This window comes from Danio rerio, chromosome 8 (genome assembly GCF_049306965.1).
Source record: "Danio rerio strain Tuebingen ecotype United States chromosome 8, GRCz12tu, whole genome shotgun sequence".
In the NCBI taxonomy this organism is placed as follows: Eukaryota; Metazoa; Chordata; class Actinopteri; order Cypriniformes; family Danionidae; genus Danio; species Danio rerio.
Window position 1 is genome coordinate 3,642,282 of NC_133183.1, and position 21,890 is coordinate 3,664,171.

A 21,890-nucleotide genomic window follows, 5' to 3' on the forward strand; every position below is an offset into this window, starting at 1 on the left:
CTCAGTCAACAATCCTCTTTATTGAGTTCCACATCAGTTTCTTCTAGTTGAGCACTTTTAACATGAATCTGTTATTTTTTTTGTTTTTTTTGTACGGGGATAAAAACAAATAAGGTCACGGACCGTTCTGGAATAACTCCAGCCCACAAACACAGACAACGAAGTTGTGCGTTAAAATATTACACATTTGGCAAAAAAAAAAAAAGTGTACAAACGCCAGTGAAAGCATCCAGAGAGACGTCTCTTATTATGAACTATTAGCACACAAACATGTGCGCCTGTTCAGAAACACGTTTATCTAGTTTTAAATAAAATTAAAAGCCATGATGCGTGGTGCCACATGTGTACGCTTTCAGTAACTGCTATGACATGTCTATGGTGGCGTCACATGGTTTAAGCTGGTGAAGGAAAATGGGTGTGGCCTGGAATCATGTGAATGGTGTTTGTGATTCTTATTGGTTGAGAGGTTCTGTGGGGGGATTTTAAGGCCAGATTAGTTAACAAGGGGGACAAAAAGGGGCGACTTGTGTGTTTGCAGGCGCTGGTTCTGTCAGCTGCCTGGTGTTTCTTTACTTTCGGTCATCGATGGCGCTCTGCTTTCGCCTGTCAGTCGTTAAACCTCCAGCTCAAAGCCCATGCCCACCTTGTGTCCTCCAGCGTTGAAGTTTTTGGCATCGATAAGAGCCGATAGAGTGAGTTTCACACCTGCAGAACAGAAAAAGTTCAAACTTTAATAATCATTTATAAAAACTAATAATAATAATTGTATTATTATTTTATAATCTAAATATTTTAAAATATTAGACGATTTTTATAATAATAATCATTTATTTAAAAATATAGGGATGAAAATGGAAATCGAAAGTATTCAAACTTTATTAATTATTTATAAAAACTAATTATAATCATCGTTTTAATTACTATTTTTATAATCTGTGGATTTAAAAACAATAAAAATATTAGACATAAAAATTGTTATAATATTAATAATTTATTAAAGATATAAAGATGAAAAGTGGAAACAGAAAGAATTTAAACGTTAATCATTTATAAAAAATAATAATAATCATCATTTTAATTATTATTTTATAATCTGAATATTTAAAAATAATAAAAATATTCAACACAAAAATTGTCATAAAAACGAATGATTAAAAATATGGTGATGAATAGTGGAAACAAACTATTCAAACTTTATTAATCATTTATTATTGTAATTATTATTATTTTATGATCGGTATATAAAAATAATAAAAATATTCAAAATTAATGTTGTAATAATAATATTAATCATTTATTAAAATACTGTAATGAATAGTGGAATCAAAGTATTCATTCTTTGATAATCATTTATAAAACATCATAATAATAATAATCATTTGCATTATTATTATTTTAGCTAAATGTGTCTGGAAAAATATTGAAAGGCTTTTATTTTCATAAACCATGCGGACCTAAATGCATCTGAGTGTTCTGATTGGCTGGAGCAGACGTCTTACATCAGCGCGTTCAAGACATGCACATGCTCTTTCCGGCAATCTTCCTTCTGCGTTCACACAGCGCAGCATTCCGGCAAATTACCGGCAACGTTACAACTGCTCTTTTCGGAAAATAGCCAGAACGAATTTACTGGTATTTTCAAAAAGGGCCTGTTCACACATACAGACTTTTCCAGAAAATTAATGATGATTTTTTTGGAAAGGTCTGTATGTGTGAAAGGGGCTGTTGTCACACTAGAAAGCATGTTTTACGTGGGAATGTAGCTGATATGCTGCAACGGCCACTTTAAATACGAGAACAATGTAGCGAATTTTGATGCTCTCGCCGCCGGAGCTGAAGGCAGACAGCGATGTCGCCAGAGCAACCTTTGACGCTCTCACCACCTTCGGTGTGAATGCACAGTCATGACTAAAGGGACTAAGTGGAGGGAAATTTAATGAATGAGTGAACAAATCCTCTAGTGGCAGTGCACAAACTGAAAACATGAACTGGCCAGAAAACTACATTTCATAGTTAATACAGTCTTCATGAAAAAAAAGATCATTATATGGAAAAAAATAATTCATTAAATATGTTTTGTTTTATTTAAAAGAAAAAATATTTTAGTGGCAAAACAACTAAAACCATGTAATATTCCCTCTGCATTGCACTGTAGGCACATTCTTTGCAAGGTAAATAAAGCTTAACCACAGACTTTTGGCACAACAAATCAAGCTCAGACTGTGCTTTAACGTGAAATGTGTATTTAGACACAAGTTTCTGAGCTTCAGTGTTGAACACAGTCAGTACAGGATGATCATTATACTTCACTGGTGCTTACTAAAGAGAAACTGGCAGATTTAGAGTGAAATGAAGGTGTAGTTTACCTGGCCGGAGGCTCTGTGTGTATCCCACTCCAACCAGACTAGCATTGTTGACTTTAGCCTGAAGAGAAACACTCTGTTATCCTTCACACACTCATTAGTTTAAGGACAGAGGTGTGTGTTTGTGTGTGTGTGTAGACTCACAGAGACGGAGGAATCTTTGTCTAGCTGGTATTTAGCTGCGATGCCGAAGCGTGTGTTGTTGCTGCCAGCGGTCCAGGCCAGATTGACTGCCGTCTCCAGCTGACCGTTCACCTTCTGATAGATGGAGCCACCGAACTCTGTGCCATCATTACTGCAACACACACACACAGACAGAAACAACAGTCACTTCTAAAAGGCTATATATACACTGCTAGTTTGTCATCTTAAAGGGGACCTATGTTGCAAAAAAAATCATTTGAATTAAGAATTTCTTCGTTTTTTCGTTCAGTTTTTGAAAGCAGCACAGTGCAATTGTTGAAATGACACTATACACTTTAAATTCAAGCATCTTCAAAGAACTATGTTAGTTTTTAAGTACTTTCCAGGCCTTATTCATATATAGCATATAATATATATAATTCATATATATATATATTAGTGTTGTAATGATACTGGAATTCGGGGTCAATCGATACTGACATTTGAAAAATGTCCATTTCCCGCTAAAAAGAAAAGACTGTGATTGGCCGAGAAGGTCATCAGTAAACAAAACCCACCTTTGTTTACTGAGTGTAACCACAGATACAGGGACACTGGAGCGCTTTAAAAAAGCGAGGATCAGCTGGTTTGTCTATAAGCTGACATACGAGTGATCGGTTGATGAATCGCAGCTTCAAAACACTCCAGTGTATCTTATCTGTATCTGCGTTTACACTTAATAAACGGAGGTAAGTTAGCCATTCACAGTTGAGCACGTAAACACAATGGCGAATCAGTGATGTTTAAGAACGCACTCAACAGCTCTCAAATGGTAGCGGGAAATGGCCGATTTTCAAATTTCAGTATAATAACAACCCATATATATATATATATATATATATATATATATATATATATATATATATATATATATATATATATATATATATATATATATATATATATATATAGTTGAAGTCAGAATTATTAGCCCCCTTCAAAATGTTTTCTTCTTTATTAAATATTTCCCAAATGATGTTTAACAGAGGAAGGAAATTTTCACAGTTTGTCTGATAATATTTTTTCTTCTGGAGAAAGTCTCATTTGTTTTATTTTGGCTAGAATAAAAGCAGTTTTTAATTTTTTAAACACAATTTTAGGGACAAAATTATTAGCACCTTTAAGCTATATTTGTTCTCAATAGTCTACAGAACAAACCATCGTTGTACAATAACTTGCCTAATTACTCTAACCTGCCTAATTAACCTAGTTAAGCCTTTAAATATCACTTTAAACTGTATAGAAGTGTCTTGAAAAATATCTAATCCAATATTATGTGCTTTCATCAAGGCAAAGATTTTTTCAACACATTTCTACACATAATAGTTTTAATAACTCACAACATCACATCATTCTAATAACTACTTTATTTTATCTTTGTCATGATGACAGTAAATAATATTTGACTAGATATTTTTAAAGATACTTATATACAGCTTAAAGTGATTGTGTGTGTGTGTGTGTGTGTGTGTGTATATATATATATATATATATATATATATATATATATATATATATATATATATATATATATATATATATATATATATATAATAGTGGTGTGTTCATGTAAATGTTTCCTCACACATTGGTGTGTAGCTGGAAGTCTCCTGCTTTGTAGCCCAGGGCGAAGTTGTTCTGAGCCAGTTTGGACTTGGCAGTGTCGAAGGCCATCTGATACCCGGCCAGCCAGCCTTCATAACCCAGAACTGCAGCGGCGTGAACCGTCGGTCCAGCCAGATCGAAATCTAGATCGCAGCCCACGTTCATGTATTCACGCTTATAGCCCGTCTTCAGCTTCGCACTCTTCTTCCTGAAAAAACAGGATGACAGGGATGAACTTTACCCGGATCAGTTTACAGAATTCAAATGCTGGAAGTGAAAGGACTGTTTTTACTGAAGTGAAACTGAACTAAATAATATAATATAATATAATATAATATAATATAATATAATATAATATAATATAATATAATATAATATAATATAATAAATATTATATAATATAATATAATATAATAAATATAATATAATATAATATAATATAATATAGGAAGCTAAACAATATTATATTTGTGCAGATACATTAGATTAGTCAGTACTGAAGCCAATCTGGAGCTTATCTAACAAACTAACTTATGATAAAAGTCCAAAAACTAGCGCATCCATATTTATATGTTATAGAAAAATATTAAATACAAAATTTTAAAAAGAGGAAAATCAAGAGAAGCAAAAAAAAAGGAAAAATTTTGTTGTAGGTTGTAATTTTTTGTAGGTTGTATTTATTTATTTTTTTTGCAATATTTTGCTTGAATTTAATTGTATTATCTTTCAAGTCGCTGGGGCACTTCAGATCATTTTGAAAGGGCACTTTCTATTCAAGACTAAAAAGGGCATGTGCACTGCTCAGGTTGAGCCCTATGTGTGCACGTGCCTGCACACACACACACACGCACACGCACACACATACACACGTACACACGTACACACGTATACACGTACACACGTATACACGTACACACATACACACACACACACAAAGCCGACAAGAAAATGAATGAATGAATGAACATTATTAATACTCAAATCATTGTTGGAATTTATTTCTGTATGCCGCATCAACTGAAATATATAATCAAGAAATGTATTGTTTTTTACATAAAGGGTAACTATTTTATTATTAAATTAAACTTTAAGAAAAGTTCACATACCCAGTGTTGGGAACAAATGAAGTGTCCAATCCCAGCTTCAGGCCTTTGGTCAGCTACAGAGAAAAATAACATCATATAGTCAATTATAATTCTCACATTTGAACATAATTCTACACTACAAAAATGAAAGAAAGTAAGAAAACAATCTATTTAAAATAAATATACTTTACAAACACCATCCACTCTTCTTTGGTAGGTAGATTCTCATCCAGCCATTTCTTAGTTATTGCTTTTTATATTAGAAAAACAGTTTGAGGAAATATTTCAATATGGTGCAGCATGTAAAAGATATTCTAGAACTGCATGTATATTAAGTTATCCCAAAATATATTGTTTGTGTCACGATCACTAGCAATCTAGGTCTTGCAGATTGCTGGATAATCTGGACTACAAATCTGCCACTGATATGAACTACAATTCCCATTATGCACCTCACACACACACACACACACACACACACCAGTTCCAGTTCTCTCCCTGATTGCACACACACATCTGGAAGCTCATCATATTGATTACTAGGACTATAAAGACACCTCATTCACAAACACTGTTTGCTGAGTCTTGTTATCCTGTCGCATTACAAAGCGTTATTCTCATCTAGTCTTGTCATGCCTTTTGATCGTTGCCTTGCTTCTTGTTTATGCCGTTTGCCGCCTGCACAGACCTCTTTGTCTGTAACCATGACTACTCTCTGGATTACCCTAATGCTAATGTTTGTTCCTGTTCGACCATTGCCTGCCCGACTGAGCTTTTAATAAACTGCACATCGATCCTCAACTCCATTGTCCATCATCCTAATGTTACAGTTTGTATGTGTATTCAGGACATTATAAATATTAACTTCAAAATATTACTTTAAAGATGCCCACTATACCTATTTTTGACCATCTCTGCAGCTGAATTCAGCTTCAACTATCATGTAATAAGTAATTTTTCATCATCTTTGTGTGTTAATTCTACTAATTTAAATTAACGTTTGCAAAAAAAACTAATTTTCTGTATTATTTGTCATTTGAGTTATAAAAAATACATTTTGTGTCGCTCTGTGTACTGGTCAACTCTGTTACATCAAATATAATTAAAGCTGCAAGCAGCGATGAAAGGGACCTCGCACCCAGGCTCACTCCCGCCCGGTGGCCTCAAGGTGACACAGAACTGCGAAAATCATAATTTAAGCTGATATATTTAAAAATTTGAGCAAATCACAGATTTATGCTAAACTTCCTCCTGTCAGCAGGTGGCGCTATGACTGTCTCAATATTGGCATGTAGATGTCTTCAGGAGAAGATTCTTTTCGAACGTGAATTTTGAGGCAGATCACTAAATAATTGCCCGAGTTATAACAACTTACTGTTTCATGGCGAATCGTCAAAGTTTGCGAGACCACCACGGACATGCCCTTTAACGAAAACTCTAGATCTTCGCAATTTAACATCGCCAATGCCTTTAGATGACAAAACCTAATTTTGGTGTTGATCGGATAAAATCCCTAGGAGGAGCTTGTTAAAATACAACGCCTAAAAATGGCAAAAATGCCACTTTTTTGGCGCAGAAAGTTAAGAATATCGGACTTCCTGTTGGGTTTGAGATTTCGCTCCAAGAGACTTTTTTCTAGGAATCGGCATGTTTGACGTGTGTGCCAATTTTCATGGGTGTGCATAGATCGTAGATCCAGAGCCAGTATGACATATATGCATAGGTAGCGCTGTTAAGTCATTTTGCCACACACTTCCAAAAGCTATAACAAATGTACATTTTCGCCACTTCTGGGGCGTGTGCAAAGTTTTGTGAGTTTTCGGGCATGTTTAGACCCTCAAAAATCGTGATTCATTCCGGAAAAGAAGAAGAAGAATCGGAAGAATAAAAATAAACGGAGCAATTCCAATAGGGCCCACACACCGTTTCGGTGCTCAGTCCCTAATAAGGCAGAACAATCTGTAAAGCACTAATAGAAAGAGCATGTGATTTGCCCCAAGTGATGTCCAGGGTATATGCAGGAATCCTATAGGTAATTTCAATACCTTTTAAGACTTTTTAAAGACCTTCTTAAAATATTCCGAGACCTCATCGCCACAAAGTTCTAATCAGTATCAAACCATTAACTTAATAAACAGTCGTTATTAACAGTTGTAGTTAAATTAATCAATGAAGCACAACCATGCAACAGACCTCAGATGAGCTCAGAAGAAACAAAGCTGAAGAGGAATAAATTACACGATTGTTTTCAGTGACAGGCTACAGCCTATTGTTTAAAATAGTCTTTATCCAACCAGGAGTACGCAAACTTACATTTTCCCATTTTTCCTGTCTGTTTCGCTGTAGTTTCACTACATGTGTTTACTACTACACATCACATCACCTTCCCTTGTTTGTCGCAAATTACGTGACATCTCCCGGACGGAGGAGCTTAGCCGGACGCGCCAAAAAAGTGGATAGAGCACGTCGTTGTTAATATTAGGAGGAAAATAAATATATATTTATGCTTTTTTGAAGTCAAACACTTTGGATAATGCTTGAACAAAATTTAAGACCTTGTCAAAAGATTTTTTTAATACCTTTTAAGGGCCTTACTTTTCTCATAATAGATTTATCAACTTTTAATACTTTTTAAGACCCCGCGGACACTTTGAAGTCACTTCTTGTGGTGGAAAACTCTAGAAAGCATCAAGGCGTGTCATTATTCATCTCATTATTTTTGTACAAAATGTTTAGGATATATCAATAGTAGATTAATTATATGTTAACTGTAATATTTCTGTGAATTGACTTTTTTAAAACAATAATATGATGAAAATACATAAAATTCTGTTTTAGACATGCCGTGTGGTGTCTGGTTTGAGGTTAGCATCTGGAGCTAAAGCACAAAATATCAAGTAGGGTGTGACGGAGTAGGGTGGGCACACACACAGTCGGTGGCAGTCCGACAAGTTTAAAGGAAGCGTTTTCAAACTGGACATATAATCACTACTTTTCCCTGGTTGAGGTGAAAGATAAGAATGTTCATGTATTGTGCAACTTATGCCAAGAAAAAAAAAAAAAGAGACTCTCTGAGTCGGTGACGAGTAATTTTAATCTAATAAAGAACCTCCAGCTCAAACACTTCTTACTCAGACAGAATTAAACTAAATAATATCTAGATATATAGTTGAGGACATGTTTTTTAAGTAATGCAATAGTTAATTTCCCTGGTAATTAGTTACTTTTATAATGATGTAACACAGTCACTATTTGTGAGAAGTAACTACTAACTACTAATTACTCTTTTAAAAGAGCGTGCCCAACACTGGTTATTGATTATTACAGTTTAAGAAAAATTTACGAAAAATGTATGAAATTAACCCGCAACTCTGCAATGAGTCATAAGCATTTATTAGTTGTATGCAGATGGTTGATGCCCTCACCTGATCTTCCAGAGTCACTTCAGTTGTCAAAACGTTATCTGTGTTCCACTTCTGGTTCAAGCTCAATCCCAGTTCCTTCACTTTGTACTTGGTCTCCAGGTTTCCAGCGGCCTTTCCGGTGTCTGTGTTACTGGAGCCGCCAGTGGTGAACTCCTGACAAACCACCCAGAAATAAAAGCAAGTCATATGAGATGTAGAAAGATATGAAGAACAATAGAGAAAGATCTATAATAATGTCATTACGGGAGAGTTAAGAGGATTTCACGGATTCAGTTAGTACTGAGTTGATTTGTAACAAGCTCAGTTTTTTATTCAGCTTTAATGCAAGAATAATAGGATGTCTACCATTAAAAATAATACATAAAATCATGCCTGAATATATTCATAGCTCTGACAAAGAACATTTTATTAAACCAGCAAGTTTTTTTAGAAATGAAACAGGCTTCTCCCAAATAAATAATAAGACGATGTCCAAGAGGCATCATTGAGGAAGAAAAATAATTTTTCCGCTTGTATTTACATTTGAACAAAAACCTTTCCAGAATTTGCCAGGGGTATAAATAATTTCAGTCTTGGCTGTGTATGTACAGTTGAAGTCAGAATTATTAGCCACCCTTTCAATTCATTTTTCTTTTTCTAATATTTCCCAAATTATGTTTAACAGAGTTTAACAGAAATTTTCACAGTATGTCTGATAATATTGTTTCTTCTGGAGAAAGTCTTATTTGTTTTATTTCGGACAGAATAAAAGTAGTTAAAAAAACATTTTAAGGTAAAAAATTATTAGCCCTTTAAGCAAATTTTTTGCGATAGTCAACAGAACAAACTATCATTGTACAATAACTTGCCTAATTACCCTAACCTGCCTAATTAACCTAATTAACCTTAAACTTTTAAATGTCACTTTAAGCTGAATACTAGTATTTTAAAGAATATCTAGTAAAATATTATTTACTGTCCTAATGGCAACGATAAAATAAATCAGTTATTAGAGATGAGTTTTTAAAATCGGGGAAAAAATATACAGGGGTCTAATAATTCAGGGGGGCTAATAATTCTGACTTCAACTGTATATAAATATGTTTACCTTGTTTAAATATTACATTTCCACTGAGTAAACACTAAAAAGCGTGGGTTGTGGTAACTCAACGTTGGTTTAAATGTGAACAAACCCAACCATTGGGTTAAAACAAACTGTCATTTAAGTTAAATAAAAATAAAAAAAACTAATGTTGGGTATTTTCACCATTGACCCAGTGTTGGGTTACAACAACCCAGCTTTATTGAATGTATATACACACACAATATGACATAAAACAATATAATAAAGAACTAACAGTGCATTTAGTCAAACATTCAGTCAAATGTAAGTTAGCAAACTTTTTCATGACAATTCATGGGAAATGAAAGAGGTGGACGACAAAAAATGCTTTTGTAAAATCTTAAAGAAACTGTAAATTTGCAAAGATATGTAAATTCATACTCGTTTCCCTAGTAGTTAGTACAAAATTAGTAGTTTAATCATTTTCTTTTTAATGCAAGACTTAGGCAATAAGTTCTCTATTGCTTAAAATGAGGTCTAATTTTTATTAATGTGCAACTGTAAATGGGAACGTCATTGTGCATTTTGAGATAATTAAAATAAATAAATAAATAATTTATCTTAATTGTTTTGACATGTAACTTAGTTCAAATGGATATATGTTATCTTGTAAACATTTTTTTGTTTTGGTATTAGTTTTTATGATGATTTAATGTAAACTTGTCATTTTATTTGTTGTACCCAAGGAAGATAGCCACTATGTTGAAAGTGACTAATGGGGATCTAAATAAACAATAAACCTTAAAATAAGCCATTAACCATATAACGCATAAGCTCATTCTGCTGTGGCAACCACTGATGAATAAAGGGACTAAGCCAAATGAAAATGAATGAGTGAATGAATGAAGTGAATCTCTTTCTCCATCAGCACTGTAAACGTTTCTCGATGTTAGTACAACAACAGAATTGGAGATGTTGAGCTGTCAGAAACGACTAAACAAATGCACTTCCCCATGTTAAACATCCCAGTCTTACCATCTGATAGTGAAGTCCAGTAAAGAAAGCAAGAAAGACAGAAACAAGCAGGTTAGAAAAGAGAAGCACAGATGCAAACATTCAGATTCATGTGGAAAGACGAAAGCAGCGATGGAGAACATGAATCAAACACATCTGAGTCACTGAATCAACACACTGAACATCTGGAGAGTGTTTTCCACCCAGCCATAGGATGTTCAGAAGCAGACATGAACTGCATGAGTAGGCCTGGGTGAAGAAACATTCTGTGCATATTTTTAAAAGCACAACTATAACATATAGATGTAGAGAAATCCATCCGGTTTTAAAGGGTCACAAAACACTCAAACACATTTTTGAGATGTTGACAGTCATATATGTGTCCCACACTGCTATAAACACTAATAGGACACATATATTACACAAAAAAATTTCAAGCAAATTTGTTCTTCCGGTTTGAAGCTGCGTCACGGCGATTAGGTCCTTGCATGTATCCAAGCATGGAGACTGGCTGTCTGTACTGGCGAGTACATTGTGACGCCTCTGAGTGTGCTGCATTAATTCATGAGAAAGACTTGGTTCAAACTAATCATCGCGCTCTACTGTGTGTGAGTTGCAACTTCATTAATATGCATGATAGCTTCCAAGACTGTTTTTACCTGTTACTGTTTTCAGACGACCTAGAGATGTGACATTGTGTTGCCAAAATAAGTGGAAGAAGAATTGTTTGGAGATACGGGTCGTCAGTGTTGTGTTTATAAATTTGCTGCAACGAAAGTTGTTTTCATTTCCCCGCTATGAAAGAACAGCTGGACTCACGTGTGCACTACAGTGCACGCGACAGAAATACGTTTGTAAGAAACATGTTTCACCTGAGAGCTGTTCGCAACTGTAAATGGTGAAATCTGGTTTTGCTGCTCGTCTCCTTTTAAAAAAGACACAGCTCCAGTTGGTGTTGATTATCCTGTCTCTACAGATTTGGTAAGTAAGCGATCCGTGTCTTGCTTGCTTATTCAGATGGCAAAGTTAGTTTGTATCGTCAGCAGTACTCTTTCAGTGTTTAAAGTCACACCTTAGTCAAAATGATTTAGTTACTAAAGTTTACAGTACGTTAATATCACTACAATATTATGGACTGAAAGATCTGCGATAAATGCTGTTCTCCATGTGTGAACATGTAAACACCGCGATCAAACTATTACCGTTGTGTAGGATTTTCACCACATTTTGTGACAGGATAGTCTATACACACACTGCCTTCTTACGCTACCTACCGAGTGCATATCGTACGCAATATCTCGTTTGTCGCGGTGGGCATGCATGAAACATTCCTGAATGAAAGTGAAAGTGCCAAACTGCAGCTAAAGTCCATAAATTAATAATTTGGCAGTTAATTGGATTACTGATGTCCATGTAAACAGTCACTGTCTTTCTCCTTTGCGTCTGTGTGTTTGTTATGCTTCTGTAAAAATCAGCGTGTGGCCAAACAGAAACTCAAATTTTTATGCACCTTCCCTCTTTCCCTTCCCGACACTCCCACCTAAACAGAGGCCCCGTTAACACTAATGTGTATTAGTTTGAAAACGCATAAGTTTTGCCACGGTTACGCCATCCGTCCACACTATGTCGGAGTTTTTGAGTGCCGAAAACGGAACGTTTTTTAGGAAACGATGGAGAGGCCGTTTTCATTCTGAAACGCTGCTACTCCGTCTCAGTGTGGATGGGGGAAAACGGAGACATCTGAAAACGGAGGCGGGGCTGCTGAGATTCGCTTCCTGGTTGGGGCTTTTGTGTCATTGCGTATCCTTCCCTTATTCGTCAAGCCCCTATCACATGCCTATAACACATGGCTTTAACGCTACCAGGAGAAAACAGACCAGCCTTCACTGTAAACAATAACATGGACACAGAAATGGGAGCGTTGTTTGCACTATTGTCTGTTTTAGGCGCCATTGTGCAGTTATTCATTTGTTACGTTTAGTAACAACTCGACCTCGTCGTCTGTCCACAAAAATACCTCTCTTGCTTTCTTTGCCATCGCATTTATTGTTCAACCGGCGTTTGTTGACAAACAATAACCAAATGCCGAGCGAGACGCATACTTCCTGTTTATACTAGAACGCGCCTGCCCAGAGTGCGCGAATGGTCACGTGATATACGTTTTTAGTGGAGTAGTGTGGACGGAGATATGTTCAGAGACGCTAGGTGAAACGCTAGTGTGGACGCGGAACGTTTTTGATCTAAAACGCCATTTTAAAACTAAAATGCACTAGTGTAAACGAGGCCAGTGCTGGACTCAGCCACTCTCCTGACTTTTTTTAAACTAGAAGTGTGAAAACACCCTGCTGAGGCAGAGGGGTTTCGTGACCCTTTAAACTTAGATCAGCGTTAACAATTGTTCATGGACAAAACTAAAGTGTTCCCAGTTATTTTGCTATATCACCCAGCACTACACGAGTTTAAAAAGGTGCAAGAGTGAAAAGTAAAATAACCCTTGTGTAAGAGTGTATAGTGAAACAATCAAATGGTAAAGGCATTGTTTTATTTTTGCTTTATTTATTAATAAATAAAGCATTGGCTCAGTTTGTGAGGAAACAGAGAGGAAAAAAACTCACAACTCCACTCTGAGACTTGGTCTTCAGGTCCAACTTAACAGTTCCAAAGCCTGAAAGGAGACAATTAGATAATGAAAAGCGGATAATTAGATTATCTTGATTGATCTGGCAGACACTATTATGAGAGTAACGTCTAACTGTGCTATTTGACACTGCCACATAAATAGATGCAAATGAGTGACAAAATAATATACAATGCAATATTTTCTCATACGCATTGGTACACTGCACCATATAACCTGTATATTTATAACAAATCTGTACATACAATTCATCATCCAGATCTTTTTTGACTAACTGCATCTCTGTTTAATGTTTATCGTCTTTTTTTCATATTTATTTTGTGTTGTCACTTTATGTACACGGGAAGCTTCTGTAGCCAAAACAAATTCCCTGTGTGTGAAACACACTTGGCAATAAAACAGATTCTGATAATGCCATCCATAATTATATGGGTCACACTTTACAATAAGGTTTGTTAGTTAATATTAGTTACTGTATTCTTCGGTCAGCAACACTCACCGTATCCTTTGCTGAAGATGTCTTTGGCAGATTTGCCGAGGTCAGCGTATGCAGGAGGAACAGCCATGTTTGCTGGACAGAAAGACACAAGGAGACACTTCAGATCGTCAAATGTAACAGACACTCATCAGCCGTGTGACATTGTGCTTGTAAGTTGCACAACTTGTTTACAGCTGTCCACAAATACCAGCACAAACTCCTGCTAGCAGCACAGGCTCGTTCACTTGACTAGACAGATGAAGACGCATGGCAGTACAGGTGTTGAGCAACGTTTGCACTGATCTACACACACACACTGGAGCATGAATGAGCTGATGAATGTACGGCACACTACTACTACTCACACAATGGGTTCAGCAAGTGTTCTACAGCAATACGTGATACATTACCTGAGAAAAGTGCTTTACTATAAATATGATCTATCTATTTTATCTATCTATCTATCTATCTATCTATCTATCTATCTATCTATCTATCTATCTATCTATCTATCTATCTATCTATCTGTCTGTCTGTCTGTCTGTCTGTCTGTCTGTCTATCTATCTATCTATCTATGTCTATCTGTCTATTTATCTATCTGTCTGTCTGTCTGTCTGTCTGTCTATCTATCTATCTATCTATCTATCTATCTATCTATCTATCTATCTATCTATCTATCTATCTATCTATCTATCTGTCTGTCTGTCTATCTATCTATCTATCTATCTATGTCTATCTGTCTATTTATCTATCTGTCTGTCTGTCTGTCTGTCTGTCTATCTATCTATCTATCTATCTATCTATCTGTCTGTCTGTCTGTATGTCTATCTATCTGTCTGTGTATGTCTGTCTGTCTATCTGTCTACCTATCTGTCTGTCCGTCCGTCCGTCCGTCCATCCGTCCGTCCGTCCGTCTATCTATCTATCTATCTATCTATCTATCTATCTATCTATCTATCTATCTATCTATCTATCTATCTATCTATCTATCTATCTATCTATCTATCTATGTATCTATCTATCTATCTATCTATCTATCTATCTATCTATCTATCTGTCTGTCTATCTCTCTTTCTGGCTGTCTGTCTATTCATTACTCCATCTGCCTGTCTGTCTGTCTGTCTGTCTGTCTGTCTGTCTGTCTGTCTGTCTGTCTGTCTGTCTGTCTATCTATCTATCTATCTATCTATTACTCCAGCTGCCTGTCTATCTATCTATCTATCTATCTATCTATCTATCTATCTATCTATCTATCTATCTATCTATCTATCTATCTATCTATCTATCTATCTGTCTTTCTATTTCTTTTTTATCTACCTATCGTTCTGTCTACCCATTGCTCTTGATCATTCAATCCATCTACTGTTTGTTGGATCTATGATTTGTTCCATCTATCGTTTGTTTCATCTATCATTCGTTCTATCTTCCTATCTGTCCGTCCGTCAATCCATCCATCCATCCATCCATTTGTCCGTCCGTCCGTCCGTCTGTCTCTGTCTGTCTGTTTCTGTCTGTCTTGCCTGCCTGCCTGCCTACCTGTCTGTCTGTCTGTCTTTCCGCTCTGTCCATCACTCACCACAGGTCTTTGGCTTGCAGTGATGGCAGGTTTCACTGCTTCCTTTCTGCTTGTGTCCTTTCTCAGACATGATCTGGGATCAGAGATCACAATACAAACACACACACCATCAAACACAGCAAACTGACTACCTACACGACAGAAAAACTCGACCATCATTACCAGGTGTGTGAGATCAGAGGGTAAAAACCATCCAGTGTGTGAATTACTGACTATCGGGGGTTCAGCTTTTTTCCAGTAGTTTGTTTGTATACAATGACATAATTCATTAATCAAACCTATTTACACTTTCAGTGTTTTAATTGGTGTATTCTGACCTACAGTAACCTCTGTATGAGCTAATTCAACATATAGGAGTCTCAAGGTGACTGTGCCAAAATACTTACCAGGAATTCATCAGAGGGTTGCATGATAGTGGGAAAATATGCATTCTTGTTGTTAAATGTTGCGATAACGATATTTCTTACGATATAACGAAATTGCTAAATGCTATTTTATCACCAATTAAAATATATTTTAATAATGTAATGATCATAATAAATAGGTAGATACTTTTCTGAGCTAATTAGTAGAGCTGAAGGATTCTGGCTAAAATGAGAATCGTGTTTTCTTTTTTTTGCCTAAAATAAAGATCACGATTTTCTTGTGATTCTGTAGATGTAAAATAAAGGATAATATGAGTGGGCTATTATTATTGTTATTCTCAAACATGTGGTAAAACAGCAATAGGCTTTGTGTAGCTCTACTGTTGGTTAAAATGCTAAATGTTGTATGGACTTGGAATGGTGGAATTGAACAGACTTTAGATATGTCCTGGTCATTAATGCTGATGATAATACTGATGTTGAATTATTGAAACGTATGCTTACAATCTGTCATTTTCTGCTTAAAATCTGTCACTGGCGTGATTTTCGAGAATACAGAAGGCTGGGTGTGTATTTTTGCATTTCGGCGGGTTTTGGATACTTTTGGGTTGGAATCAGTCAGCTATATCTGGCAACACTGTGTGCGCTTTTGGTTTCATTTTCACTGCTAAGAGAGGTTCACTTCCCGCGCGGCTCCCAAACGATCACTCTGTGCCACAAACTGAATATTATTTACAACTTTATTAGCTGTTATTCACAGCATATGCAGCTTCTGTTCACTAAAGTAGACTTCATTCAGAGGCGCGCGTGCACCCGCCCTCCCTGTGGTAACAGCTGATGGTCAGCTCACGTCACGTGTGATTTTGTGGTCGCAAATACAATACATGAAGTCAGAAATTACATTTTTGAGGTCAATTATATCTTATAAATACAGTATGTGACTCTTTCAACACCATTTGGAGGTGTCCACGTTGCTGAACAACGCATGTAAACAATGTGAAGACATGTGCGGCCACCATTGCTTTTCTCCTGAACTTGAAAATATGATTGACAGAATCGTAGAAATGCTGGATTCAGATCATCTAGGGCAGGGGTCTCAAACTCGCGGCCCGCGGGCCATTTGCGGCCCTCAGTGCAATATATTGTGGCCCGCGCCGACCGCTGTTCTCTCTGACAGAATCAGCGGAGCGGGGAGAGAGAGCGCTCCCCGCTCCGCTGATTCTATCCGTACACAGCGCGCTTGTCACTCAATGCGCGTTGTCGCACGCGTTCTGATCAGCTGTCGCTCGCGAACTCAAGAGCGGTGTTATCGCGCGCCTACTGAAGGGCGGGACCGAGGGTGTGTCGCGTCGCGGGGGCACTTTTGATCATTTTGGAAGGGCACTTTCTATGCAAGACTAAAAAGGGCAAGTGCTCTGCACAGGTTGAGCCCTATGTGTGCACGTGCCTGCCCTGCATCTTATATATATTGATATTATAGGTAGATACAGACCGGTACAGACTGATGTGACTGGAGTGGAGTGGGGGTGTTTTATTTATACATATATACGCCTTTTTTTTAGGTGAGGGAATGGAAGTTTTGAGTGAGTTCCCCCACTTTTTTCCCTAGGACTTCAATAAGTCAAAGTACAGGTCTAGACTTAATGATGATCATCTTCAAGCCATACTGAGGGTCTCAACTGCTTCCGCTCTAAAGCCAAATGTGGTTCAGATTTGTGAGAAGAAGCGCTGTCAAGTCTCTGGCAGCAAGGAGTAGGCAAAAGATGCCATGTTCAGAAGAACTGTTCATAATCTTCACTCAATGTTCTATTAATGTTCAGGACACTTCCTGTTCAGAAGAAATAATTTAAACTGTTAATAATGACATTTGAGGATATTTTTTGTGAAATCCCTTATGCGGCCCAGCCTCACCCAGACTTTGCCTCCTGCGGCCCCCAGGTAAATTGAGTTTGAGACCCCTGATCTAGGGGGTCGAATCGAGATTGTGATCTTTTTTCGATTAATTGTGCAGCTCCATCAGATAGTAAAGGCCACAACTGATTGGTCAGATTTGAAAATAGTAAAGGCCACGTCGGATTGGTCAGATTTGAGAATAGTAAATGCCATGTCTGATTGGTCAGATTTGGATGCCTAACCTAATAGCACATAAATGCATGGCAAATAAAAGCAATTTAATTTATTGCATTTCCCTGTGATTTGAATGTTGCATATGCTATTATCGCGATAATGATCATTTTTAAAACGCATTGGAAAAACATTTCTATTTTTTAGCTATACAGTGTAGCTTCATAGACAGCGTATTTTTAATATAAAACTGACCAGTTTGCACTCTGGGATGATAAATTAATCTTGAAAGATCTCACTTACTATTTAGCCTTCATCTGTGATAAAAGACGTCTAATAAAAACCATATCATGACTTTACGTTTAGGCTATATGTAGCTACAAACTTTAATTTTACAAGTAAAGCAGAGCTAGATCTGCCTACTATTTTCCCCTAATGGGAGTAATTATCTTTTTACAATGGAAAGGAAACCTTATTGGGGAGTAAATATTATCTGTTATTTTTATTATTAATATAATAATTTAGCTGGAAGGGCATCCGCTGTGTTAAATATATGCTGGATAAGTTGGCGGTTCATTCTGCTGTGGCGACGCCTTATGAATAAAGGGGCTAAGCCAAAGGAAAATGAATGAATATTATTTAATATACAGATCAGTGCTAACTACTTATCGCTGCATAAATAGCAGACACCCCCAACATATTTTTCTGATGTCTATCAGGGGGATAAAGCATTAATTATGGGGGTCAAAACCCCACCTGGTAACATCTGTCCTTGTGAATTGTGCAGATCACAGGTGATGGACGGTATGCTGAAGCAGCATCTTTAGTAAATGTGTCCCCTTCCCCCAGAGCCATAGACATGCATGCTAAATATAGATCCAACTTACACTGCGGCTCCATGTGAAGAGAGACGAAATGGGACATATTTTCCTAAATACTCAACACTCTAACAGCGTGCATGTAAAAATATGTTCTTCCATATGTAATTGATTGTAAATTTATTATTTGAAATAATGTGCATGCATTAGAGCTGTGAAATGATTAATCACATCCAAAATAAAAGCTTGCACTTACATAATGTATGTGTGTACTGTGTATGTTTACTATTGGGCTGGGGCGATATGGCAGAAATGCAATCTCGATAAATATTTTCCATATTGAGTGATAATGATATATATTTATATAAGTTGATGAGTTTTCCAGATTTAAAAGAGTGTCACAACAATGACTGAAGCCATACAAATAAGAGAATCTATCAAATGGCTTAACACATTTCAGCCGATAAGTTTTCAGTGGCCGAAAATTCAGTGTATCTTTAATATCAACACACTTTTTAGATTCCCATTGTTGCACATTTCTGCTGTGTGATCGATATAATACAAAAAACTAAAATGTACAAAACAACAATTGTACTTGTATATTCATATTAACTATAATTTGAATTAAATATATTTCATATAAAAATACTGTATAATAATTTAAGCATTATGCATACATGCAAGTATTTATTATATACAAGCATGCATGTATATATTTGAGAAAATGTTTATTTTTATACACACATTTTTATGTAGATAATCATTGTTTTTTGTTTTGTTTTTTAAGATCACATCCAGTTTTTTGTAAGCATGTGTGCATTTTATATTAAGTCTGTGCTTATGCCACTATTTAAAAAATATTCAATGTCAATAAAATGTATTTTATATTTGCTATTATATATAGATCCAGAATTAATAGACACAGACCCAATTAAAGGTTTGTTGAATTTAAAAGTATATGCGAGTCACAGATGCATAAATATATGGTATATTTAGCGTTAACAGTTGATAGTGTTTTTACTTACAAGGTGCTTATTAATAATACTACTTATAGTCTTATTATCATATTTATAGCAATATCCTAGATATGTGATTATATCAAATATTTAAAAACAATACAGAAGACTACAAAAATAGATTGACAGATAAGATAGATAGATAGATAGATAGATAGATAGATAGATAGATAGATAGATAGATAGATAGATAGATAGATAGATAGATAGATAGATAGATAGATAGATAGATAGATCTTTTAATCTATCCATTCATCTTTTTAAAATTATTATTCTAGAACCAATTTCAAGAACTTTTTTTTTTACTTTATTGTTTAATATCTGCTTTTGGCCACAATCACAATAAAGTACAAGGTTACAAAAACGTGAATTATTCTTAATATAATAAAAAAATAATAATAATATATAACAGAGAATAAAATAATATACTGTCTTAATGAAATTGAACGGCTGTAAAAAGTAATAATGCAACTAATACAATAAATAATTTATTAATCTGTGGTCATTTTTTACTGAATGCACATTGTGTAAACGAGCTGTCGGGTGTTTTGCTGCAAGGACCCACCAGATGGTGCCATTTATTAGTAAATCAATTATTGATGAAGCTGAAAAGTGCCAATAACTCTTATAATATCATCTTCCCTATAATTGTTTGCATCAGAAACCAATCGACACACACAAGTATATATATTATACACTATTTAAAATATATACTGCTCACACAAGAAGATATTACTATGACTATTTATAACATAAATGCTGCTCTATTTTCAGCTGGCAGGCTTTAAACCAAGCTTTGTTCACATTCTGTTGTGCTTGAGCTTGTTTTGTTGTTTCCTTCTTATCAAATAAACAAACATTAACTAATGATTCAGTGATTAAATCAGTCTCAAAGTACCATTTTAGCCAAATATAGTTATGTATGTTTCTAAATTATTAAAATGCAGCATTTTACATAAGCTAATATCACAATTGATCAATATTTAATTTAACAATGCAATCTAAAGTGACCAAAACACTTGTTCATAATGTAGAGGAAACCAATGACAATGGCAGAGAACAATAGCAGACGTCACTGTGCATGACGAACATGGTAAACATCCCATATTTTACTCATACCTAAAACCTGAGTCTGTTTATAGCGGATCTTACCATGCTTTTAGTATAATTTGGGTAACAGCTGCCATCCCAAACCACACACAAAAAGAGAGAAAGTCGCTGAAAGCTGCACAAGCACCGCGCATGACTGACTGACGCGACGCACAACGCCCAGATCACGAATAACGGGAGCAGGTTTATACCTTAAAGATTAATTATCACTATCAATTAGCAGTTATCTGGGTTTATGGTTTATTTGCGACTGTTACATCAGAGGGAGCGCGCGGAGGAATACAGTCCGTTATAATTTAAAGATCACCTCAGAGAAACAGCGCTTATCAGTGAGGCTTCAGCGACATAAAGTTTTAATTCTAGACGTCGAAATACACCGAAGATACTGTAAAAACAACTTAGGAGATACATATTTAAATTCTACAAATCAAAATAGAAGTTATACGAGTAACATTAGTGCAAAACACAATCAGTGCCCTTGATAAAACACCTAACAGTTAACGTTAGTGTGTGTTACACCACTGATTGATTTGTCGTATTAACGAGGAGGATTTAAATGTGTGTATTTAGGAATATAATGTACATTAGTGTACTTGTGGTGTGGTGATAATCAGTATTATTGTGTCCTGACGGCTGTCGTTAGGCCTTGAACCCGAACTGTCTGAAGAACTAACACATATCCAGTGTGCATGTGTGTCCGAAATAACATCAGAACTCGTTATTTCTTCGCAAAACGCACACGTGTGTTTGGATATTAGTGTTTTTATGGAGCATGTGTGTCGGTGGGGCAAGTTAAATCAGTAAACTCTTACCGTGTTTTGCCGTGTCGATGTTCCTGACGGGTTTTCTGGACTGTACAGCGCGAGAGGGCACACTGAAGGAGAACGCAGCGGAGGCGCATGAACGGCGCATGCGCAATCTGCTGCGTTTTCCTCTGCTCCCTATGGCTCCTAGGTTACGTAAATCAATGTATAGCCTATAATGTTTAACTCTATTTCGCAACTCGTGTTTCTCTGTGAAGACATACCGATCATCTTTTAGGTAGTTTAGATATTTTTTGGATAACCTACAAACTGACCTGAAATGTTATATTAATTTGAGGTATAT

At 36.0% G+C, this 21,890-nt stretch overlaps 1 protein-coding gene across 5 annotated transcripts; it reads right to left on the reverse strand.

Moving 5' to 3' along the window:
• Positions 1-21,659, reverse strand: vdac3 (voltage-dependent anion channel 3). 5 transcript variants are annotated; one of them, XM_005166746.5, is made up of 10 exons: positions 21,596-21,659; positions 15,411-15,483; positions 13,855-13,926; positions 13,333-13,382; positions 8,662-8,814; positions 5,258-5,310; positions 4,132-4,359; positions 2,508-2,658; positions 2,367-2,424; positions 1-705 (listed from the first exon to the last, which is right to left on the reverse strand). In XM_005166746.5, the coding sequence occupies exons 2-10, from the start codon at positions 15,478-15,480 to the stop codon at positions 614-616; spliced, it is 927 nt and encodes a 308-aa protein (XP_005166803.1). In that variant the 5' UTR covers positions 15,481-15,483; positions 21,596-21,659; the 3' UTR covers positions 1-613.
• Positions 21,660-21,890: the final 231 nt, after the last annotated feature.